This window comes from Nicotiana tabacum, chromosome 23, assembly GCF_000715075.1.
Source record: "Nicotiana tabacum cultivar K326 chromosome 23, ASM71507v2, whole genome shotgun sequence".
NCBI lineage: Eukaryota > Viridiplantae > Streptophyta > Magnoliopsida > Solanales > Solanaceae > Nicotiana > Nicotiana tabacum.
The window spans coordinates 10,721,629-10,743,570 of NC_134102.1; the positions used below are offsets into that span (position 1 = coordinate 10,721,629).

Below are 21,942 nucleotides of genomic sequence, written 5' to 3' on the forward strand. Positions count from 1 at the left end.
AATAGAATCACGTCATAGTTGCAAGTACAACTCATTAAAGACAAAACTTAATTTAAATGTAGTTTCTCTAAATCAAATAATTTAACCTAAAAACTATTATTTAATGCGAGCCATATACTCTTATTAATTTATTATAGTTAGGTAGTAATAATGTATTTGAGCAATAGATTTCATTATTAGCTTAATCACTTTGAATAAATTTGTTCTACACCATCCTTCCACTGACACGTGTCAATGAATTTCCAGCTTCTATTATACGCCACACTCCTAGTCATCACTCTAACATCCCCTTTCCTATTTTACCCTCCACTCTTATAATTATTCCCTCTATATCCCTTCTCCTTATATTTGTCTCCTTCCCCCATTCATTCCACCCCCAATCTCTCTCTCTCTCTCTCTCTCTCTCTCTCTCTCTCGTTCTCCTCAATATTCTCTCATTTCCAAATTTTGTTCAAAATATCGCTCTAAACTTCCCTTTTTAGGATTAATTTTGTTGCAATTTTCGGATCTGAAACTGGGTTTGGACTAAATCCGTTTTCGTGTTTGTTGACTTTTTCTGAGTTTTGAAGTGTAGAGATTTTTCGATGTCTTCAACGTATTGGTGTTATAGATGCAACAGATTTTACAGAGTATACAACGAGGATTCAGTTACATGCCCCGATTGTAACACCGGATTCGTCGAAGAAGTCGAGGCTCCGACCCGATCCTCTCTCTCCGTGTCACGCCGACGCCGTTTCCCGGCGCCGCGCAACTCCGATCAGTCTCCAGGAACGGGTCCTATTTCCGGGACGGGTCATGGTTCTGGGTCAAGTCCAGGTCTTCGCCGGAACCGGAGGAATGGAGGCGGTGATCGGTCACCGTTTAATCCCGTCATCGTCCTTCGTGGCGGAGGAGGGAGTGGAGGAGGTGGAGGGGGAGGGGCGTTTGAACTATATTATGATGATGGAGCTGGGTCGGGATTAAGACCCTTACCGGCTACTATGTCGGAGTTTTTACTCGGGTCGGGTTTTGACAGGCTGTTGGATCAGCTTGCTCAAATAGAAGCTAACGGTATTGGAAGAATGGAGAATCCACCAGCTTCAAAAGCAGCAGTAGAATCATTGCCCACAATTGAGATACTTAATAACCATATTGCCACAGAATCATACTGCGCAGTATGTAAGGAGCCATTCGAGTTAGGTACCGAGGCACGGGAAATGCCATGTAAGCATTTGTACCATTCGGATTGCATACTCCCATGGCTCTCATTGCGCAATTCGTGCCCCGTCTGTAGGCACGAATTGCCCACTGAGTCACGGGACGTCGATTCGAACGAACAGAATGTTGTAGTAGGAAATGAAGAGGCAGTGGAGGAGGAAGCTGTTGGATTGACAATTTGGAGATTACCTGGTGGTGGTTTTGCTGTTGGGAGGTTAGGAGGGAGGAGGGGTGGTGGGGAGAGAGCACTTCCTGTTGTGTACACTGAAATGGATGGTGGATTTAATAATAGTAGTAATAATAATAATGGGGTTACAAGGAGGATTTCGTGGGGCTCTAGAGGGAGCGAATCGCGGAGAAATGGTGGATTGAGGAGGTTTTTTGGCAACTTGTTTTCGTGTTTTGGTGGTGGTGGTGGTGGTGGTGGTGGTTCTTCTTCAAGGTCTAGTTCCACTAGTTCAGATTCTAGGATAATAAATCGAAGCGGGAGTAGTTCGATGTCGTCTGTGTTTTTAGCTACGGCAAGAAGGCGTAGAGGTTGGGGTTTTGAAGCTAATAATGGAGTTAGAAGATGGTAAGTTGCCCCCATGAGAACTAACCTGGTATTTAAGTGGAGAATGGTAGAGGGGTGGATCCACCATTCCCGAGTTTTGAAAGCAGTGGTTGGTCCTAAGGGTTGGCCACAGACGGATTCTTGGTCATACAGAAAAAAGAAAAAAGATGGTAATTTGAATACTGGTGGATGACAAGTTTATCGTCATTGTAAATAACTGGATGTGAATGTTGGCTCTTAATTGGCACGCAAGAATTTATATTTGATATTTATGAAGATGTTATAGCAGGGGAGGATGACGCTGAAATATTAGTGTAAGAAATGGCTCCTGGCAAGAAGGTCGACTGCCTCAACGCTCAAGTACCAAATGTGCCTTTGAACTTAAAGAGTGTCCCGCAGTGTAATTCTTTCTTATATTCCTTATCTTTTCCTTTTTAAGCTTTTAGTTTAAGTTTAAAGTCAGTCCGCTTTGTTCCAATAGTCTATTGAAACTTATGAAGCTTACATGAATTCTGAGTTTCTTGTATCTGGACTTCTTCACTTTTTGGAAATTCAGGTATGTCCCACAATAGGGGACCCTGCATTTAGTCTTGGCTTGCTAGTTAAAGACTTCCTTTTGATCATGTAATTAAATTGTTCATCGAAGATTATAAATAGCAAATTGTTTCCTTATATTGGAATCTATTTGTTCTTTACATTTTGATGTCATTAATAGAAGTTTGAAAGCTACATTGTGAGTTGTTTTGTGCGGAGGAATGAGGATGGGCATGTACATATCCATAATATGATAAATGTTGAACGTTGTTGATATTCTGTGTTTCGGTTGGCGGGTTATGTTTTTAAAGTGGAGTTTATTCATGGGGGATAAACTTGTGTAAACACCAGTTGCAGTAGGGGAAGGTGAAGTGAGGTCACAATAGCAGGCCATATTAAAATATAGCAAATGCTGATGAAACATAAAGTACCGGCTTGACTGATATATGAATTTGCTTTTTTGAAGGTATAGGTTTTGTATAAGCTAAAAAAGTGATTTAATAGATAAAATGGGCCTATGGTTTAAGTTAGTAGTCTTGATTCTTGGCAAAGTGGGAACTAGTAACTTGTTGATGAATGATGGGTGAACCTAATAATTCATCTGCAGATAACAAAGCCTTCCAATGGTGAAATGTATGCTGGTCCAGTTGAGTAGTAGCTCCAATCTTTTTGGGGTAGATGACTTTGTAGACTGATATGCAATGAGGAAATTTCAGACAGAGGACTGATATTAGCCTCAATCCTTCTGGTATGGATTATAAGTAGGCCTGGTTATCAATTAGATTACTTTGAAAAAAGAGAAATAGGCAAGTTGCGATAGACCTAACAGCATTATATTAGGTGGGACCTATAATATAGCCGGGTGGATTCCTATTTGCAGAGTTACCCGGTACCTGTACAATAGCCGTACCAAATGGAATAGTGTACAAGCTGGCCGGGGCATCACTGTTGCTAAAAAGAAAATATTCTGGCGATTGTTCAGTGCAATTTCCCTGCTAAGGAGAAGAAAAATCTCTTGTTTCAAGCGGCAGCTACTTGATGGATATTAATAGGGCAAGTTGATAGATTTTATTAGTGTAGGAGCTGTAGTTTTCTGGTGGGGCAGTGGTTATTGTTTGGTCAGCTTCCCTGCCTGCTAAGGAGAAGAAATAGTTCTTGTTTTCAGTGAAGAGTATTTGATGGATTTTAAAGTGATCCCATTAGAGATAGTGGCACTGAGTTTTATAACTAACTTGTATAATGAGTCTAATGACAGGGCATTTGGGACATCCTAATCAGATTTGACTTTGAAAGCTTTGCAATTGCTACTGAATTTCCATAGTGGAGACCTGCTGCTTAGCTCAACTCTGTGGTCTCTCCATTGTCCTTTATATAATACTATGTATTACTGGTGATTGGTCACATTCTCCTTTGTTCATTTTCTTAAGGTGGTAAGGGTAGGTTTCGGACCCTTTGTTAATTATAAACCCTTTGGTTAGTTATAAACTCATACCGACAAGTGAATCTTTAGCATATTATTCTTTACTTACGATACATCTGGGCATGCCAAAAGACATTTTGTTTGCAAAGATCAGGCCCATTTTTGGGTGTAAATACCTGTCTATTAATATAGTGTGCCTTCCAGTTTTTAGTTTTTTGTTTTTGTTTTTAATAACCACTACTTGGCTTGTTACAAGTTCTAGTTTGAGGTAAACCTAAGAAAGTTATTTTAATTGACATAATTGGCATATTGTATACGGGGTCATTTAGTCAGAGTGAGATTGTGACATGTCAGTGTGGTGATCTAATGATACACCTGCATATAAAAAGGTCTCTGTAGATGAAAGGAGTGTTGTTAAGAGTGACTTGTAGCCATAAACTCTTTGTTGAAATTCTGTAGAGCTGGTATGTTTAATGACAAGAACCTCAGAAAAGAAGACAGGTGTTAGCAGGAAACTTTCTTGCTAAGAAATAAGAATGTTAAAAGTGGTGATTATTATTATTAGATTAGGAAAAGAGAGGCCTTAGTTGAGAGAGCACTTGCAGCATATTATTAAGATGGGACCTAATAGTCTGGTGGGGCAGTAGTATTTTCTGGTACATTTCCCTGTCTGCTAAGGAGAAGAAATAGTTCTTGTTTTAAGCAAAGAATATGTGATTGGTCTAAGTTTTTAAAGTGATTCCATTAGGCATGGTGTTGGGAATTAAAATTTTATAGTAAGTTTCTGATGACAGGTTATGTGGGACTTCCTAATCAGACTTGACTTGGAAAGTTTTTGCAACTGAATTTCCATATTTGAGGGACCTTGTATCTGTTGCTTAGCTCAATTACTATGTGGTCTCTACTTTGCCCTAATGCATATATTATATAATGGGTGGTTAACCACGTTCTTAGTTTTGTTCATATTCTAAAGATTGATGACATGGTAGGTCTGATGTATGGCTGGATTTGGACCCTGAGTTGTGGACCCTTTGGTTAATGGGGCACAAATAAACGGCAACCCGGTGCACTAAGCTCCCGCTATGTGCGGGGTCCGGGGAAGGGCTGGCCCACAAGTTTTATTGTACGCAGCCTTACCCTACATTTCTGCAAGAAGCTATTTTCACGGCTCGAATAAGGCACAAATGATGCTGCTAAAGGATTGATACTTAACAAATTCTTGAAGGAAGAAGCATATGCAGGAAATCTTTTAAGCCTTTGGTTGTATTTCTGCACAAATTCAAAAGCTGTTTGTTCGATACTTTTTAAAATCGTACAAGTGGAGACTGGAGAGGGTAGTGTGTATGCAACCTTATCCTTACATTTGTGAAGGTAGAGAAGTTGTTTCTGATAGATCCTCGACTCAAGTGAAGCATAATCTCAGCCCCGTGTATACGTTACTGCATAACTCTACCATGCGAGAACACTACCGGCATATCACCGGAAAACAGTACAAGTTTTGGGCCTATTTTGGATGTTCATGTTTAGGTTCTTTTGTAGTTAAAGGTGCAAATTTGTGCTACCTCTTGAGCTAATGTTCATAATATTGTATTCTAGTCAATTGAGTTGCATCTAGAACTGTGAATGTTGTGGTCACGGGCGGATGTAGCCTTTCGGCTACGGAACTCATAATTTTAACACGACACTGAGTTTAATGCTAAAAATCTTAAAAGTTGAATCCATTAAATTTAAATTGTGGATCCGCTTTTGGTTGTACTAGCAACATTAGTCTTACCAATTAGCTGACAAGAATAAACAGAAGTAGATGATAAACATAACGCAGACTCTATTTATTTATCCCTTTTCTTTCTCAAAAATAACGCATAATGTCTGAATATTCTAGGCGCCATTGTCAAAAGAATTTGTTCTCCAGCGTGGTTGGATTGGATTTGTATTTTCTCCGAATATTTTTGGGAATATACTACAGCTGCTGCTTGCAGTTAATATTTTAGCACTTAACTCGCACTTGGTTTTTATTCCAAATCAATTAATTAAATCTTAATCGTTATAGATTAAAGAGAGAATACCTTGTTCCGACTACTAGTTTGGCAATAGCAAATATTCCTTCTGTTCACTTTTGGTTATCCCACTTTTGACTTTGCACTCCCTTTAAAAAAAATAAAGTATGTAGTTTATAATTTTATCCATAACAATGATAGCATTTCCAAAAGTCGAGAGAAATGATTTGGGGAATTAGTAGTTAATGATAAATGTAAAACAAGAAGAAAAGATTATCTCTCTTAATTTAATGTAGTGGACAAGTAAAAGTGAAAATGTATTATTAGTATAATGGACAAATAAAAATGAAAGAAGAAAATATCAAATAGCCGAAAGTATGTACTTTTCTGGCCACAGGGGTCAGTCAATAATTTTTTTAAAATCTTTCTGTTGCTAATCTCTGTTTGTTTAGTAGATAATTAAGCATCTAGGGAATGACAAATTATAACTAAAGTTGATATGGTGCCATGTGATTACAACAAATTAGTTTTCTGTTGGACGCTAACAGCTTGGCTTTTGCTATTAAACGGAATCAAAGGGCCTTAAATCTTGGGATTTGTCTCTATTTAATGAACATTTGGAAGAATAAGTGGCTATTTGGCATCTTAATGAACATTTGGGCCACGACTTTACTTCAATGAAACTAGGAAAAAGCTTACACGAAAAAGCTACTCGTATAATTTGTTTGGATAAAAGTAGATAAACAACTTGGTACTTAGAATTGAATTTTGTCATTGCCTTTTCGCTAACACTACAACTTTTTTGAATTTTATGGTGTTAAACATGTCAGAATATTTGTTTGGCTATAAAAACTTTTCATTGAGGGTAAAATTAAAAATTTAAATTAAATTATTTTCAAATTCAGAAAGAGATTATTATTTTTGAAACGTACCAAAAAAAAAATACGTTCATGTAAACTGAAACAAAAGGAGTATTAAAGAGATCTTCCATAGTTATTTGTACTTGTTGTTTGCATGAATTATCCTTCTCTACCAATTTTACAAATGTGGTAATAGAAGGAAAGTGGGAGTTAGGAGGCTGAACTCTACATCATTTAAGCTATCAACGGAACAATTCGATGATCGTTACAATTCAAACTGTAGTGTCACGAATTAAAATTTAATGAATTTTGTAACATTGTTGGCCGATTCACTATAAGCAACATTTAAAATATCCGATTATTAGAGATCTTTAAAACCATCAATTGTTAGCTGAAAATGTGCTCTGTAAAATACTTAAACAACAACAAAAAACCAAGTGTAATATCACAGGTGGGGTCTGAGGAGGGTAATGTGTACGCAGACCTTACCCCTACCTTGTTAATCTGTAAAATACTTAAACAGATTAACCGAATATCCTTCCTGTATAAACTATGGAGAGATGCCAAAAAATTTAACAACTTGAAAGCATAGAAATACTTCTCGATCAAGGAAATGATAAAGCTTACGAATTTAGCATATTAAACATCTGGTATACTAACATCTCGTCTATACGCATATATCATATAATACATACCGGATTTTACTTTGCTTTACCCTTTCCTTTTCCTTTCTTTGCTTCAAGTTTGGCTTGGATACGAGCAGCTGCCGCTGCCTTAGCTTCTTCTCTCTTCTTCTTCTCTTCCTCCTTAGCTGCAGCTGCCATTTCTCTTTGCTTCTTTAGCTCCCTGTTTAATACAGTGCCAATTGTTTTGTCGAAATTCCATTCAGTTGTTTTCTAAGGATATAAATGAAGGCTTTTACATAGAATAAACCACGATTTTCAACCCAATAGCGCAGAGAGAAAGAGCGAGAACTTACTCCAGCCTAGCCCTTTCATCTGAAACACTGCTGATACTAGAACCTTTACGTGGTCTACAAGCCACGAGCTCCACCTCAAAAACAAGGGTTGCACTGTATTAAGATGTTTCAAAACCAACAATCAGATTACTACTTCAAAAGAACACCGCCTCTACCAGCCCAAGACACTCATTGTGTTGCCACCAATCAACGTCCTCTTACTTTCTTTAACTGTTTAGCGTGCTGGAAGGTCAAGGAAGTTGACGACCTAATGACTTGATGAGATGCAAATGCTAAAGAAACAATTTTTTTAAAAAAAAAATCAGGTATAGTAATGCTAAAGAAACAAGTATTTATTTTCTAAAAGAAAACCTGTAAAAATAAATTCTGAATGATGTCCAAGAGCTGAAGGCAATCCACACAATCCTAGGCTCCCAGCTCCATTTTAGTGCTAGCCATTTAGTAGAGAGACTTTGTTTTACATAGTTTAAAGTATAAGTGAACGAACCCATACCATTTTCCTAAAACAGAAACATTATTCTTTCTCCTCCATTTTTGGTAAGAGTATACTTTCACCATAGTAGACTACCAGAAATAGACACACTTGCAGCATGTAAAGAACTACAGAGTTAACTTACTCGGGGGGAATATCCGGCGGGGATCCTGCACTTCCATAGGCATACTCTGGCTTGCAGGTAATTACAGCTACTTCCCCAACCTGAAAGATCAAAAGGAAAAAAGTTGAACACTAATTTAAACTCGATGTACAACCACCACAAGTCTGAGAGCATATTGACCTTCATGGTCCTCAGTGCAACATCCCAAGCCTTAATAACAGAACCAGTACCAATCTCAAAGGAGAAAATTGTATTATCTTCACGGGTGGTATCAAATACTTCACCGGTCTCAGCAAGAGTGCCTTCATAATGAACTGTTTTGATACCGAAAAACAAAAGGAAAAGATTAATGTGCCGAATCTCAACGACTCAACCAGGAATATGTAGCTATTTCCAGTACAGCTAAAGAGAAATATGCACATGTTAGCAATTAAGAAACTGTAAATTTGGAGATGACCGATCACTGAAACAAGATACATGGTGAGGACAAATTAGTCATTTTCAAAATATGGATCACAAAAGAGTATTCCCTGCTTTTATTTCATATGTTGCTAAAAGAGAATTAATACAGAAAATTGTCATTAAGCAAAAATAAAAAGCATTTTCCATTATTCTTGAGCTCTTACGTGGGGCACTGGGCTACACTAGTAGTGCACAAGTTAATTCAGGGACTAAATTATGGTTAACGAAATCCAAAATGTTGGCCGGTGTCTAATAATTTTTCAGTCTCAACTATTGCCAAAATAAAGAAAATCTAGAAGCTTATCTGCTTATGCATGCAATCGTGCAATTTTCCAGTTCAAAAGTGGGAAGGATACAACTCTGGAGACTTATTCAGTAAAAAAAAGAAGACCTTAAATTATGAGTTTATTGTCAAAAAGAGCATTTAACTTGACAGTTACTCTTGTCAAAATCAAATAATGCACGCTTGAGTGAGGGATGGAAGGATATTGTGGTATTCGAATTATCCGCAGGGTCAAAATCAAATAATGACACGCTTGAGTGAGGGATGGAAGGATATTGTGGTATTCGAATTATCCGCAGGACTTCATGACGATGGAAGTAGAGTAGCTGGAGCTCCCAATTGAGGCCTAACTTATAGCAGAAACTAACAGTGACTTTTGGGGATGTATTGCTTTAAAATTCTCAATCTTTACACCCCTTTTCAACTATCTCAAAGCTCCCACTCTGCCTTTCTTTCTTACCCCAAACTTCGTTCTTCAAGGATACTTCAAACATTAACTTTTAGTAGAAAGAAGACCTATTTAGCTTTTCAACATTAGCATATTGTTCTACAGCCAACCAAATCAGAATTTGCTATACTTTCTCTATTTACGACAATAAATTAAGCAATTGTTTTGCAGGAGAAATCTTCTTCTCAATTTATAAGGAGCACCCTTGCCTTTGTAAAAAGGTAATGGCATGAGAGCTATAGTTACACAGTAAAGGCTCACTATGCATTCAAGTGTTATCCTAATAATATATAAGTAGTCCATTGTAAGAGACATGCCAAAATGAAAATGCGAGAGTGAATACAACAGAGACTGACAACAGAAAACAGAAACAATGTAGACATTTTATGTCATATGCCCAAGGCTATCTATGTGACCCATACCATCAACAAGAGGAAGACTCTCAGAGGGAGCAATTGCATCAGGTTTCGGACGTTGCACTATTTTTTTCATAACACCTCCATCTCCAGTTAAATCAATTGCATCACCCATGTTATACAACTTTTCTGCAACCTGGCTGGAAAAGAACATCAAGTCACGAGCAGACGATGTTATTCACATTATTTAAGCAACTAACTGCTTAAACCACACACACAAAAAAAAAAATGAAGGAGATAAATGGGGAAGTTATGAGAAGGAAATAGTTAACGTAAAAACTCAGAGCTTTTCATAGTTCTTTTCTCCATTAACTGTATTACGGGAGGATTCTTTTCTCCATTAACTGTATTACGGGAGGATTTATCAACATCAAAGGCGTTAATTAATTAGGTAAATGTTCTGAAACTTAACCAGCTTAAAAGCGTTAAACTAGACCAGCATAATGAAGAATAGAAGGGCAAAAAGGAAAGCATTACATTACACTTTATGTAAGATTTTGGTTTGAGAACACCATTCCCATTCTAATTGCTGGCAATTTAAACTGCAAAGTTTACATATTCTTGCAAAGTCTATAGAACTCACCTAATATTTTTAGAAAAAAATTGTCTTTCAACATTTTTTCCTTTTTAATATTAAAATTTGGAAGTTCAGTACTGACACTTCCTTTTCCTTCTATTTCTTTCATTTCTCATTTTGGATCGTTGTTTCGGACCTCCTAGCGTTGTATCAGGAGAGGATACACTATGAAGAAATACTGTTGCAGAGAAGTCCCCAATCTCAGCTTACTGAGGCAAAAATAAATTATATAAACCAAAGAAAGCAGACCGACTAGATTAGCCTCACACCTATGTTGCTTAGATCCTTCAAAAATGTTGCCAGTGTGTCGGATCCTCCAAAAGTTATTCATTTTTGGAGAATCCCACACAGGTGCGACGGCATTTTTGGAGGTTTTAAACAATATAGCCTCACACAACGGCGTAACTAAGGGGAGACAAGATTGAATCCCATTCAGACGGAAAAATGTTGCGTAAATAAGGTAAAAACAAAAAAATTGGGTAATATACTATGTTACACGGACACTTCAAAAATGTTGTACGGTGCGTGTCAGATCCCAAAAGTAGTGCAATTTTTAAAGGATCCAACACAAGTGCAGCAACAATTTTGGAGAGCCCGAGCAACATATGTTATATATAAACGGGCGAATCCCCTTGACACAAGAAAAGATTCTCGTGTTAGCGCTAAAAGGGGTTGTAAAATTGCCTTAGGTCACAAATTCAAATCCTAGGTGTGACACTGTAGTCCTTTTTTTTAATCCCCTTGTACGAATTTTTGGCTCCGCCACTGGCCTCACACCTCTAGGAAACAAGTTCTCAATGCATGAACAAAGGCAAAATCTGATATGAACTGCGTCAATTGCACAGCTGCGGGAGTAGTACATAGAGCTTGAGCAGTAGTACGAGAATAAGAAATAGTTAAGTCAGTTATGCTACTAGTTTAGTCCCTAGAGTATTTTCACTTTGGCCCAGTTAGTTATATATTTCTTTTACTTTAGTCCCCGTCTCAGTCACGATATATGTACTGCACTTTACCCATTTGAGGATTATGAATGAGAATACTTAGCTCCTTTCTCTTCTCTCTTAGATTGCTAGCTTAGATCTCACTATTTTCATTGCGTTAACAGATTATATCAATGGTATCAGATCCTGCTCTGTGGGTCATCAGCCATGGCTGGTAAAATTGGAGAAGTGTTGAATCGGTTGGATCAAATGGCTATTGAAGTGGCGAATTTCAATGTCCGACAGAATCAGCTGGAAGCAGTGAACGAACATGCATTTCGGGAACTGAAGGAAGCCATTGCAGCTGCTCCGAGCTCCAGCAGCGGCAAAGAGGTGACAGTAAATGAGCTAACTCGAGGGGAACTTTACTCACCCACCGATGGGCCCTTGCATCTGGCGGGTATTGATAATCAATCTCCCTGACAACAATCCAATTCGAACCCTAAGGCTAATCAACCATCAATCTCACCCTACTTCTGCTACACACCAAGCTTCCATGACCAGAACTCAGATGACTCCACCTATAGCACCCATTCCCTCACCACAATTTCCAGTTCAATTTCCCCAAAACCACATACCAATGTCGGGGCCAATTAACCAGATTCCCAGCTCTATGACTAACCCAATACCCATTCGTATGAACCAAAACCAGATGCTACCAAATATGAACACCCTACCCACTACTCAACCAGTGTATTCACCTTACCTAACTCACTACAACACCTACCCTAACTACCACCCCTCACACTTGATTTTGAGACAATATAGGATTGGGTTCCCTAGGTTCAACTGCAAGGGATTTCAGAACTGGTGGTACCAGGTGGAGCAATTTGTTTTCAATGGATGAAGTTCCACACAATCAGAAGGTTGCAGTTGCTTCCATGCACCTGGATGACTTGGCATTACAGTGGCACAGAGCTTATATGAGGAGCAGGGTACCCCTTAATCTTTCAATTCCGAGTTGGGAGGAGTACATTTGGGCATTGTCCGATAGGTTTGGCGCAAAATTTGATGATCCTATGAGTGAATTGGTTAAGTTGAAGCAAACGGGAGGGGTAGCAGAGTTTCAAGAGTTGTTTGATTTTCGATTCTCCTTTGAGAAAAGGAGGATTTTTGATTGGGTGGGTTCAAAGAAAAAGAAGTATGTTGTGAGGATATTGAAACCATATTCCCTGCCACAAGCCTATCATTTGGCTCAGTTACAGGAGTCAATCTTTATTAAACGATCCAAAGCGTTGAAAACCTCCATTTTACAGTCATCTAATATCTTCAATAAAACCCATACTGCATCACAGCAACCCACCTATGCCAAACCTGTAAGGACACCTGTTAACCATTTACCAAAACATGCCCAGAATACAGTCCTTGATAGGACTAAGAGGAGGAGACTCACCCCTACAGAATTGAGTGAGAGGAGAGCTAGGGGTTGTGCTATGTCAGTGATGAAAAGTTTGAACCTAGCCATATATGTAAACCTAAGATTCAGTTGTACTTGCTGGAGTTAGAGGAAGTGGAGACAGTGGTGGAAACTGAGGAGGAGTTGTTTAACATGGAAGAGGTTGCAGAGACGTGTGAGATCTCAATTTATGCGCTTCATGGCACCATAGGTTACAAGACATTAAGACTCCCTGGTTACTGTCTACATAGGACACTCAATATCCTTATTGATACAGGGTCAACTCATAACTACATTGACAAGGATTTGGTGACTAAAATGGGCCGGAAGGTGGATTCATGTGAATTACTTGATGCTAATTTAGCTGATGGAAACACAGTACCAATCTCAAGAGTGTGCAAGGGAATTGAGTGGTTGTTGCAAGGTTCTGTGTTTAGAGCAGACTTTCTTTTGCTTCCTTTGGGAACTTGTGATGTAGTGTTGGGGGTCCAGTGGTTAAGTGATTTGGGCGACATTTTGTTCAATTTTAAGAAACTGAAGGGAAGATGTTACTCTTACAAGGGATTAGACCCAAACTACAGATGGTGGAGTCAGATGCCTTGCAGAAAATACAAAGGGAATGTGCCCAACTATTTATGATTAAGGTGGTTACAAGGAATGCACAAGAGAAGCACAAGGAGGGACAGGAGCCGATTCTAGGCAATGAACCTGTTGAGATTCAACCTGTTGAGATTCAGCAGGTTTTGCATGAGTTTGAGGCAGTCTTCAGTGAACCAAAGGGGTTGCCCCCTTTCAGGGAACTTTTTGATCATCACATTCCATTCAAAGAAGGGACCAATCCAGTAAATGCAAGGCCCTACAGGTATTCTCTAGTGCAAAAGGATGTTATTGAAAAAATGGTGCACGAATTACAATCTCAGGGCTTAATACAACATAGTAGTAGTCCATTTGCTTCTCCAGCTGTATTGGTAGGGAAGAAGGATGGCAGTTGGAGATTATGTGTGGATTACAGAGCTTTAAACCAGATTACAATTAAAGACAAGTACCCTATACCTATCATTGAGGAGCTGTTGGATGAATTGGGGGGTTCACAGGTGTATTCTAAGATTGATCTTAGATCAGGCTATCACCAAATTAGGATGGCACCCTCAGACATTCACAAGACAGCTTTCAGGACCCATTCAGGTCATTATGAGTATTTGCTGATGTTATTTGGCTTAACCAATGCTCCCTCTAGTTTTCAAGGCTTGATGAACCGCATTTTTCAAGAGCATTTAAGGAAGTTTATCTTAGCGTTCTTTGACAATATACTGGTTTTTAGCAAGACTATGCAGGATCATGTGGATCACTTAAAGGAGACCTTTAGGTTGTTGATGAGGCACCATCTCTTTGCCAGGAAATCTAAATGTCATTTTGCTACAACAAGTGTGGAATATCTGGGACATTATAACTCTGGCAAGGGGGTCTCTACTGATCCTAATAAGATCGAGGCAGTATAAGAGTGGCCAACCCCTTCCACTGTCAAGCAATTAAGAGGCTTCTTGGGGTTGGCTAGATATTACAGAAGATTCATTAGGGGTTATGGGCAAATTAGCAAGCCCCTGACTGATTTGTTGAAGAGAGATAGTTTCAAGTGGACTGGGAAGGCAACTGCAGCTTTTCAGTCATTGAAAAATGCTCTAACCACTGCACCAGTGTTAGCTCTGCCAGATTTCAGCTTGGTATTTACAGTCGAAGCTGATGCATGTGATGTGGGAATTGGAGCTGTGATATTGCAGAAGGGCCAACCTATCGCATAACTAAGTAAAGGGTTATCTCAACAACACTGAGCTATGTCCGTGTATGACAAAGAGTTGCTAGCATTGGTAATGGCTGTCACAAGGTGGGGTCAGTATTTAACAAGTAGACATTTCATTCTTAAAACTGACCAGAAGGCCTTAAAATTCCTACTTGAGCAAAAGTTGCATGCAAGAGCACAATTGAAGTGGGTGACTAAACTCATGCAATATGACTTTGAAATTGAATATAAGAAAGGCAAGGAGAATAAAGCTGCAGATGCTCTGTCCAGGATTCCTACAGTGGAAATTGCTGCTCTCTCACTATCCAGTGTGAGAACTGACCTACTACAGGCCATCATGAATAGCGGGAGTACAGATCCAGAGTTATAAAAGTTAATGCATCGATTGGATGATCTCAAAAAAGTGAAGGAGTATTCTTTTATTAATCAGCAATTGCGAAAGAATGAGAGACTAGTAGTTGGGTCTGATGCAATGCTTAGGAAGGAGATACTTCAACTTTGGCATGACTCAGTTACTGGTGGTCATTCTGGAATTGACCACAATACCATACTTACAGGAAGGTTGTTGCTCTGTTTTACTGGAGGAGGATGAAGGAAGATGTGGAGAACTATGTTAAAAAATGCGATGTGTGCCAAAAAACAAGTATGACCACTCTGCATCTCCAGGCCTGTTGCAGCCACTACAAATCCCAGCACTCGCATGGAGTAGCAATAGCATGGATTTCATCGAGGGGTTGCCTAAGTCTAATGGGAAAGAAGTCATTTGGGTGGTGGTGGATAGATTGACAAAGTATGCTCATTTTGTAGCAGTTAAACATCCTTATTCTGCAATGGACATTGCCAAGCTGTTCATGGAAAATATCTTTAAGCTTCATGGAATGCCTGAAGATATTGTGAGTGACAGGGACCCAATCTTCACGAGCAAATTGTGGCAGGAACTGTTTGCTACCCAAGGAGTGACCTTAAACACTTCTACTGCTTACCACCCACAGTCCGATGGTCAAACTGAGGTTATCAATAGGTTTTTGGAGACTTATTTATGATGCTACTGCTCTGACTCACCTGCAGATTGGGGGCATTATTTGATCTTTGCAGAATGGTGGTATAACACCACCTTTCACACATCCACTCAGACCACACCATATGAAGCCTTGTATGGTCGGCCTCCACCTTTACATTTGCCTTATATGCAAGGAGATTCAGGGGTACCAGAAGTGGATAGAAGCTTGACGACAAGGGAACTCAAGTTGCAGCTACTTAAGTTCCATCTGTCCAGGTCTCAGCAGAGGATGGTCGACCAAGCCAACAAGAAAATATCAGACAAACAGTTTAATGTTGTAGAGTGGGTATATCATAAGATTCAACCCTACAGGCAGATGACTTTATCTAGCAGACACTTCACCAAACTTTCTTCCAAGTATTATGACCCATACCAGATCCTTCAGAAGGTAGGCAATGTTGCCTACAAACTATCCTTGCCTCCACAGTTGATGTTGCACCCCACCTTCCATGTATCCTTACTTAAGCCATGTTACGAGGTCCCTGAGAAAGTATCTCACCCTCCAGTTTTGGACTTGTCCAGCCCCTATTGTCCTTGTCCTGATAAAGTGTCGGACAGAAGGATGGTTCAGAAGGGGAATAAGGCAATAGTTCAGCTTCTAATTCAGTGGGATCAGCTTCCAGAAGATCAGGCAACTTGGGAAGATGCTAGTGTTTTGCGTGTCAGGTTTCCATCCTTTCTTCCTTGAGGACAAGGAAGATTTTCAGGGGGGAGTACTGATATGAACTGCGTCAATTGCACAGCTGCGGGAATAGTACATAGAACTTGAGTAGTAGTATAAGAATCAGAAGTAGTTAAGTCAGTTATATAGTTTGAGAACTAGTAGTTTAGTCCCTAGAGTATTTTCACTTTGGCCCAGTTATTTAAATATTTCTTTTACTTTAGTCCCTTTCTCAGTCACGATATATGTACTGCACTTTACCCATTTGAGGATTATGAATGAGAATACTTAGCTCCTTTCTCTTCTCTCTTAGATTGCTCGCTTAGATCTCACTATTTTCCTTGCAAGTTAACAGATTATATCAAAATCTTACTAATCATGCTCTATAATACTCAAAGGCGATAAAAACTTAATTAGTTTTACTCAAAAGACAGACTAGTACAATATCAGAAGCAAAAAATATGACTATGCAATTTAAACATATGAAAGTCATAGAACTACGCCAAATTGAACTGAAGCTCCTTCAGGTATTTAGAGGGCAAAAACATAGTAATTCATCTAACAATTCGTGTTTAACAATTACAATATCATGCGACAATGGCGTTAAGTTTCTGTCTTATGATATATAAAAGACAGAGAGTGAACTTACAGTTCAATTTCGCCGGAGAAATATAGGGAAATTTGACGGCAAGAGGACAGCTACTCCGGCGTCATGTGAAATTGGACGACATAATCAATTGGAATTTGGGTCCCAAATTGGAATCCATTTGCTTATTGTCAACGCAAATGACTAAAAGTAATTTGGGCTTTTGAAGTGTGAAATCCATAAGCCCAATTCAAAGGGCCTGATCATTTCACAAAAATGTTATTCCACCTTTTTTTTCTTTTTATTGTGGCTAAAATGGATTACAAGTGTAACCAAATAAGGTGATTAAGCGCAAGTATATATACAACTATTTTTTACCAAATTAGGTAAAATTAATATTAAAGAAGTTTTTTTTAAAGAAAAAAACATCGAAAAATATGATGGGATGATTAAGATCATCCAGTCTTAACTAGATGTCTCGATTTGAGAGTCATAAGCATAAAGAGCATTTCGGTAAGGCATACTTTACAACCCTCAATGGACTAACTTGGCTCGAATTGGATTAGTCAGGCTAGTAAATTTAGATATTCAATGATTAAACAACCCGAAAATAAAAGGTTGCTCAATTCTGATTAGATTATTATTTATAAAACCTCTAGTATTATTCAATAGTCCAATAAGAAACATAAACAAGTTTCCAAACTCTATAGCTCAATTAGCAAAAGTTCTAGGCAATCAAGTACATATTTAGTCAAATAGATTTACAAGATGGTCTAATATCAATCCAATTAGTGCAAAATCTCCATACATTGTCACAGTCAAAGATAATGAGAATCAAATTATGGATTTGGATCCAATCAATTTGGTGACCCAAATCCAACTCTTTTTGTCCTACAAAAAGCTACTTAATGGGCCAGGGGTAAATCATAGCCCACCAACTCAAATATTAAAGGGGAATCTACTTGGTATGCCAATTGAAAACATTAGTTAACACCATATACAATTAAAATATTTATTTTACTCTATATACCTACTTTATAAAATTATTTTACCATGTATACCTACTTTATTCTAAAATATATTACTGTATATTTCAAATTAGAATATTGTGATATATTTAATTTGGAATTGTATTCCAAATTAGAATACTGTAGCATGTTTAGAAAAATTATGGCATATTTGCTTTGGATACTATATTCCAAATTCAAATATTGTAGTATGTTTGGTTCGGATATTGTATTTTAAATTAAAATATTATAATATATTTGGTTTGAATATTGTATTCCAAATTAGAATACTGTAGTATGTTTTATTAGAATATTATGGTATGTTTAGTTTGGATATTGTATTCCAAATTAAAATATTATAATATATTTGGTTTGAATATTGTATTCTAAATTAGAATACTGTAGTATATTTTATTAGAATATTATGGTATGTTTAGTTTGGTTTGAATATTGTATCCCAAATTAGAATTCTGTAGTATGTTTTATTAGAATATTATGATATGTTTAGTTTGGATATTGTATTCTTCATTAGAATATTATGGTAAGTTATGTTTGGATTTTCAATTGGAATATTGTGGTATCATTAGTTTGAATATTATATTCCAAATTAAAATATTATGGCCTGTTTAGTTAGAATATTGTATTGTAAAATAGAATATTATGGTAAGTTAGGTTTGGATTGTATTCCAAAGTAGAATATCGTGATATGTTTTGGAATATATGGAGGTATAGCGTGTAATATTTTTGAAATATATGATATAATTTTAAAACTTAAGTATACCATAAAAGTGAGTTCTACAAATGGGTATATCATGTTACTTCCTCAATATTAAAATGTTCACTAATATCATATCTTCTTAATCCATTAGTAAGATAGGGACAGGGCTTCTCACGTGAACATATAGAGCCCACAAGATATCACCCTTGTGATTATACAGTTTAGTCACTTCCTAAAATAATAGCGTACAAATATCTTACTATATATTATTTATAATTAATAGGGCCCTCTTATCTCTTCCTTCTCCGAACTCTGGTTATGGAAGAAGGAACCGAGAAACGCCTGGTTCTCTCTTGCCTGCCCATGGATTCAGCAGCAGTTCGAAAGGTTGCCCTATTCGGGAATCTCCGGATCTATGCTGATTTTCAACTCCCCGAAGCATTTCGTCGATTACTACGCCCTTCCTCCTCTTTGGGTGCCTAGGCTTTTTATACTTTTTCCTCCTTTTTCTTTTTGTTTCCCTTCTTCGCTTATTCAATATTTTTATATATATATATTGCTAGCGGCTGTAATTATTTTGATAGACTAGTTAATTGTGTCAAAAGCTCATTTTTCTCTCCTCCGTTACACCATGAGGATCAATGGTGTTTTCATTTAGCTTTCCACTATATCTAGTAAACATCTTAATTTTTCATGAATTATACTTTGTGATTATTTATAGCCCGATTGTTAGTTAATTATCTTGTATTTGTTTTTAATTTTAATAAAATTATAGCATGGATTAACTAAATATACGTGTAAGAATTTTTTAATTTTAAGATATTTTGTAGAATAATATTTTGATAGTCTCCACGTGAAAAATCGAAGCTTAGACTTTTGATGTGATCGTTGATCGAACACTGGATCTATAATCTAGATTCTTTGATGATAACATTTTATTTGCCAAATATGATTTTTTTTTTTTTAGGTTTAATATTTTATATTTTGCTTCTTCTCAAAATACAATTATGGTTAGACATACAAATAATGATTTTTTATTTTTTAAAATAAAAGTACAAAACTACAAATTAAAAGATACAAAAGTAATCACTGCTGTATTGCCAATATATAAGATTATCTTTCAAATTTCTTTTATTCATTTCTTAAGAATTCTCATTCTCTTTTTTTATTGTCGGTTAATTCACATTTTATCTTGCCCTTTACCCATAAACTGAGAAGTGTCAAAAACACAGATATGTGCATAAAGATGACATGATAGCAACAAAAAACACCGTGTTCGACATTTTAGTGATTGTATTCTTGTTTAATTAGTAAAAGAAAAGGAGAGATGGTCACTATTTTATATATAGAACATAGTTATTTGTCTTATAATCTTTTTTTGGAAGACGACAAGGGCTTCGTCTCGAGTAGGAGTTGGTAATTCCAAAAGACACCAAAAGACTTAATTGGTAAAGTTGTTGTCATGTAATTATGAGATCATGAGTTCAAGCCATAGAAGTAACAACTTGTAAAAATACAAAGTAAAGCTACGTACAATAGACCTTTATGATCCGACACTTTTTCGAACCATAGTAGAAGCTGTTACTTTTTGTATCAACAATTGAAGACAAAGAGTTATGAATAATTAAATATCAAACACAACGTTATGTTAGCAGAGGAAAAGGAGATACCAATGTCTAGTGAATCATAGGATTAGATATCGTTTACATAATAGACATCAAATGGGGACCCTATTATTGCCCGTTCCTAAATAATGAGTATAGAAAACTCCAGATTGAGTTGGTGTCTATGAGTCACGAACCTTTGTATTATCCGAAACAGAAAGACAAAAAAATTAACAAAAAAAAAAAAAAAACAAAGAAAGCCTATAATGTGTGACACTGGAAGGCCAAAGAGTTATTTTCTTATATTTTGTTTACAAAATACAATATGTGTGTGTTTAATATGTTTTTTTTGGGGGTAAAAATCGACTTTCCAGCGATATTAATAACTAGTGTAATTTCACAAGGATCTGAAAAGTTTTATGTTTATGCAAACCTTACCTTTCTTGTGAAGGTAAAGATAATTGTTTACCCTCAAAATCAGATAACAATTAAATTTGTAAATGGTTTTAAAAATACGCGGATTAATTCGATACAAAATGATAAATTAAGTTACTATTGAACAAACAAAGATAGAAAAATTCAAATCGCATGACGAGGATAGTTCCAGCATTGTTGAAATATTTGCCCCCGAGCCGGGCTCGCCACGGCCGGTACTAATGAAAAAGAGAAAAGAGCTAGTGATAGAGAAAATAACGATATATTGCTTTGGTATGCGTGTTACAATGTCTTTAATGAATTATCAGACCCCCTTTATATAGTAGGGGAATCATATCCTAGGTACAACTCTATAAAAGGTAAAAATCCTCCGATTTACAGATTGACGGTTCTTCATCGATACATGCTGAGATCCCCGCCGTGATATTCGGCTGGTCACAGATATTACGGCCTTCCGTTGACCGTGCTCGATTGTCTGATAATGTTCTTTGAAGTCGTTCAAGGTTAAGACCGAATCCGAACCGTAACCCCGATATTCTCGAGGGCGGGCGTCGTCCCCCGGATTTTGACTTGATGAGACCTTTGCCTCGATGTCGTTCCCCTATCATCATGTCTCGAGCTTGGCTTATTTTATCAAAGATCGGGGTGTACCATGAGCAACGTTGCTGAACTCCTATCAATACCCCTCTTCTATCCATTCTTCATTTTACATCAAACCTTCTTCCCTCGTACCCTCACGATTTCAACACTCTTTAGCACTTTTACCCTCGTTACTCAAGGTCCTTTGCAAGAAATTTTACCCATATTCTTCTCAAGCCAACGAGTCTAATCCTTAAACTTCCTTTCTTTCTTTATCTTTTCTAGATTTCCCTCCATTTTTACGTTCTAAAAGAATGGCAAAGACTTCTAAAACCGTTCCCTAGAAAGAAACTCCTTCTACTTCGCGGCCGGCCACTGAGGTCGAAGAGACCGTTCCGGGCATTGCCGTTGATGAACCAGTACCCGAACCCCTTTGAAAATGTTCATCCCCGAGGGATGCTCAGTCAACAACGATTTCAAGGTTGAAAAGCCTTCCTCCGTACAGGGTCGGTGTGAGGAGGCCTAGAGATACATCTGCTCAATTACCAAGAGGTCCTCCCCACGGTCCGAAAAGATTACAACTGGGTCGACAAAGATATCGTGGTCCCCGACCCTGAAGAGGCCATTACTACCCATTTCGAGGGATATCTAAGTATTTACACTTATCCCTTTACATTGGGCCCGGTAAATCTGGTCTGTTTAGACTTCTGCAAGAGGTACAGCGTGTGCCTAGGCCAGATTCATCCATCTCTGTTATGTTGTAGCCCTTGCTCGAGTTTCAAATGCTATCCCTCAA

The 21,942-nt window shown here is 37.6% G+C and overlaps 3 protein-coding genes across 6 annotated transcripts; 2 read left to right on the plus strand and 1 right to left on the minus strand.

The window, feature by feature from the left end:
- Positions 1-378: 378 nt before the first annotated feature.
- Positions 379-2,422, plus strand: LOC107812906 (E3 ubiquitin-protein ligase RDUF2). The gene has a single exon (XM_016638086.2). The coding sequence runs from the start codon at positions 585-587 to the stop codon at positions 1,773-1,775; it is 1,191 nt and encodes a 396-aa protein (XP_016493572.2). The 5' UTR covers positions 379-584; the 3' UTR covers positions 1,776-2,422.
- A 4,719-nt stretch (positions 2,423-7,141) lies between these two features.
- Positions 7,142-17,015, minus strand: LOC107812907 (peptidyl-prolyl cis-trans isomerase FKBP20-1). Of its 4 annotated transcripts, XM_016638088.2 has the most exons (7): positions 16,867-16,995; positions 15,930-16,299; positions 9,752-9,885; positions 8,317-8,450; positions 8,158-8,237; positions 7,541-7,633; positions 7,142-7,407 (listed from the first exon to the last, which is right to left on the minus strand). In XM_016638088.2, the coding sequence occupies exons 3-7, from the start codon at positions 9,858-9,860 to the stop codon at positions 7,263-7,265; spliced, it is 561 nt and encodes a 186-aa protein (XP_016493574.1). In that variant the 5' UTR covers positions 9,861-9,885; positions 15,930-16,299; positions 16,867-16,995; the 3' UTR covers positions 7,142-7,262. The 4 variants fall into 4 exon arrangements, with proteins under 4 accessions (XP_016493574.1, XP_016493573.1, XP_016493575.1 ...); XM_016638087.2 differs by lacking the exon at positions 15,930-16,299 and having other exon boundaries at positions 16,867-17,015; XM_016638089.2 differs by lacking the exon at positions 15,930-16,299 and having other exon boundaries at positions 9,752-9,881; positions 16,867-16,985.
- On the plus strand, positions 15,684-16,244 carry LOC142177034 (uncharacterized). Its single transcript, XM_075245494.1, has one exon. It carries the CDS (start codon positions 15,684-15,686, stop codon positions 16,242-16,244), a length of 561 nt encoding a protein of 186 aa, XP_075101595.1.
- Positions 17,016-21,942: the final 4,927 nt, after the last annotated feature.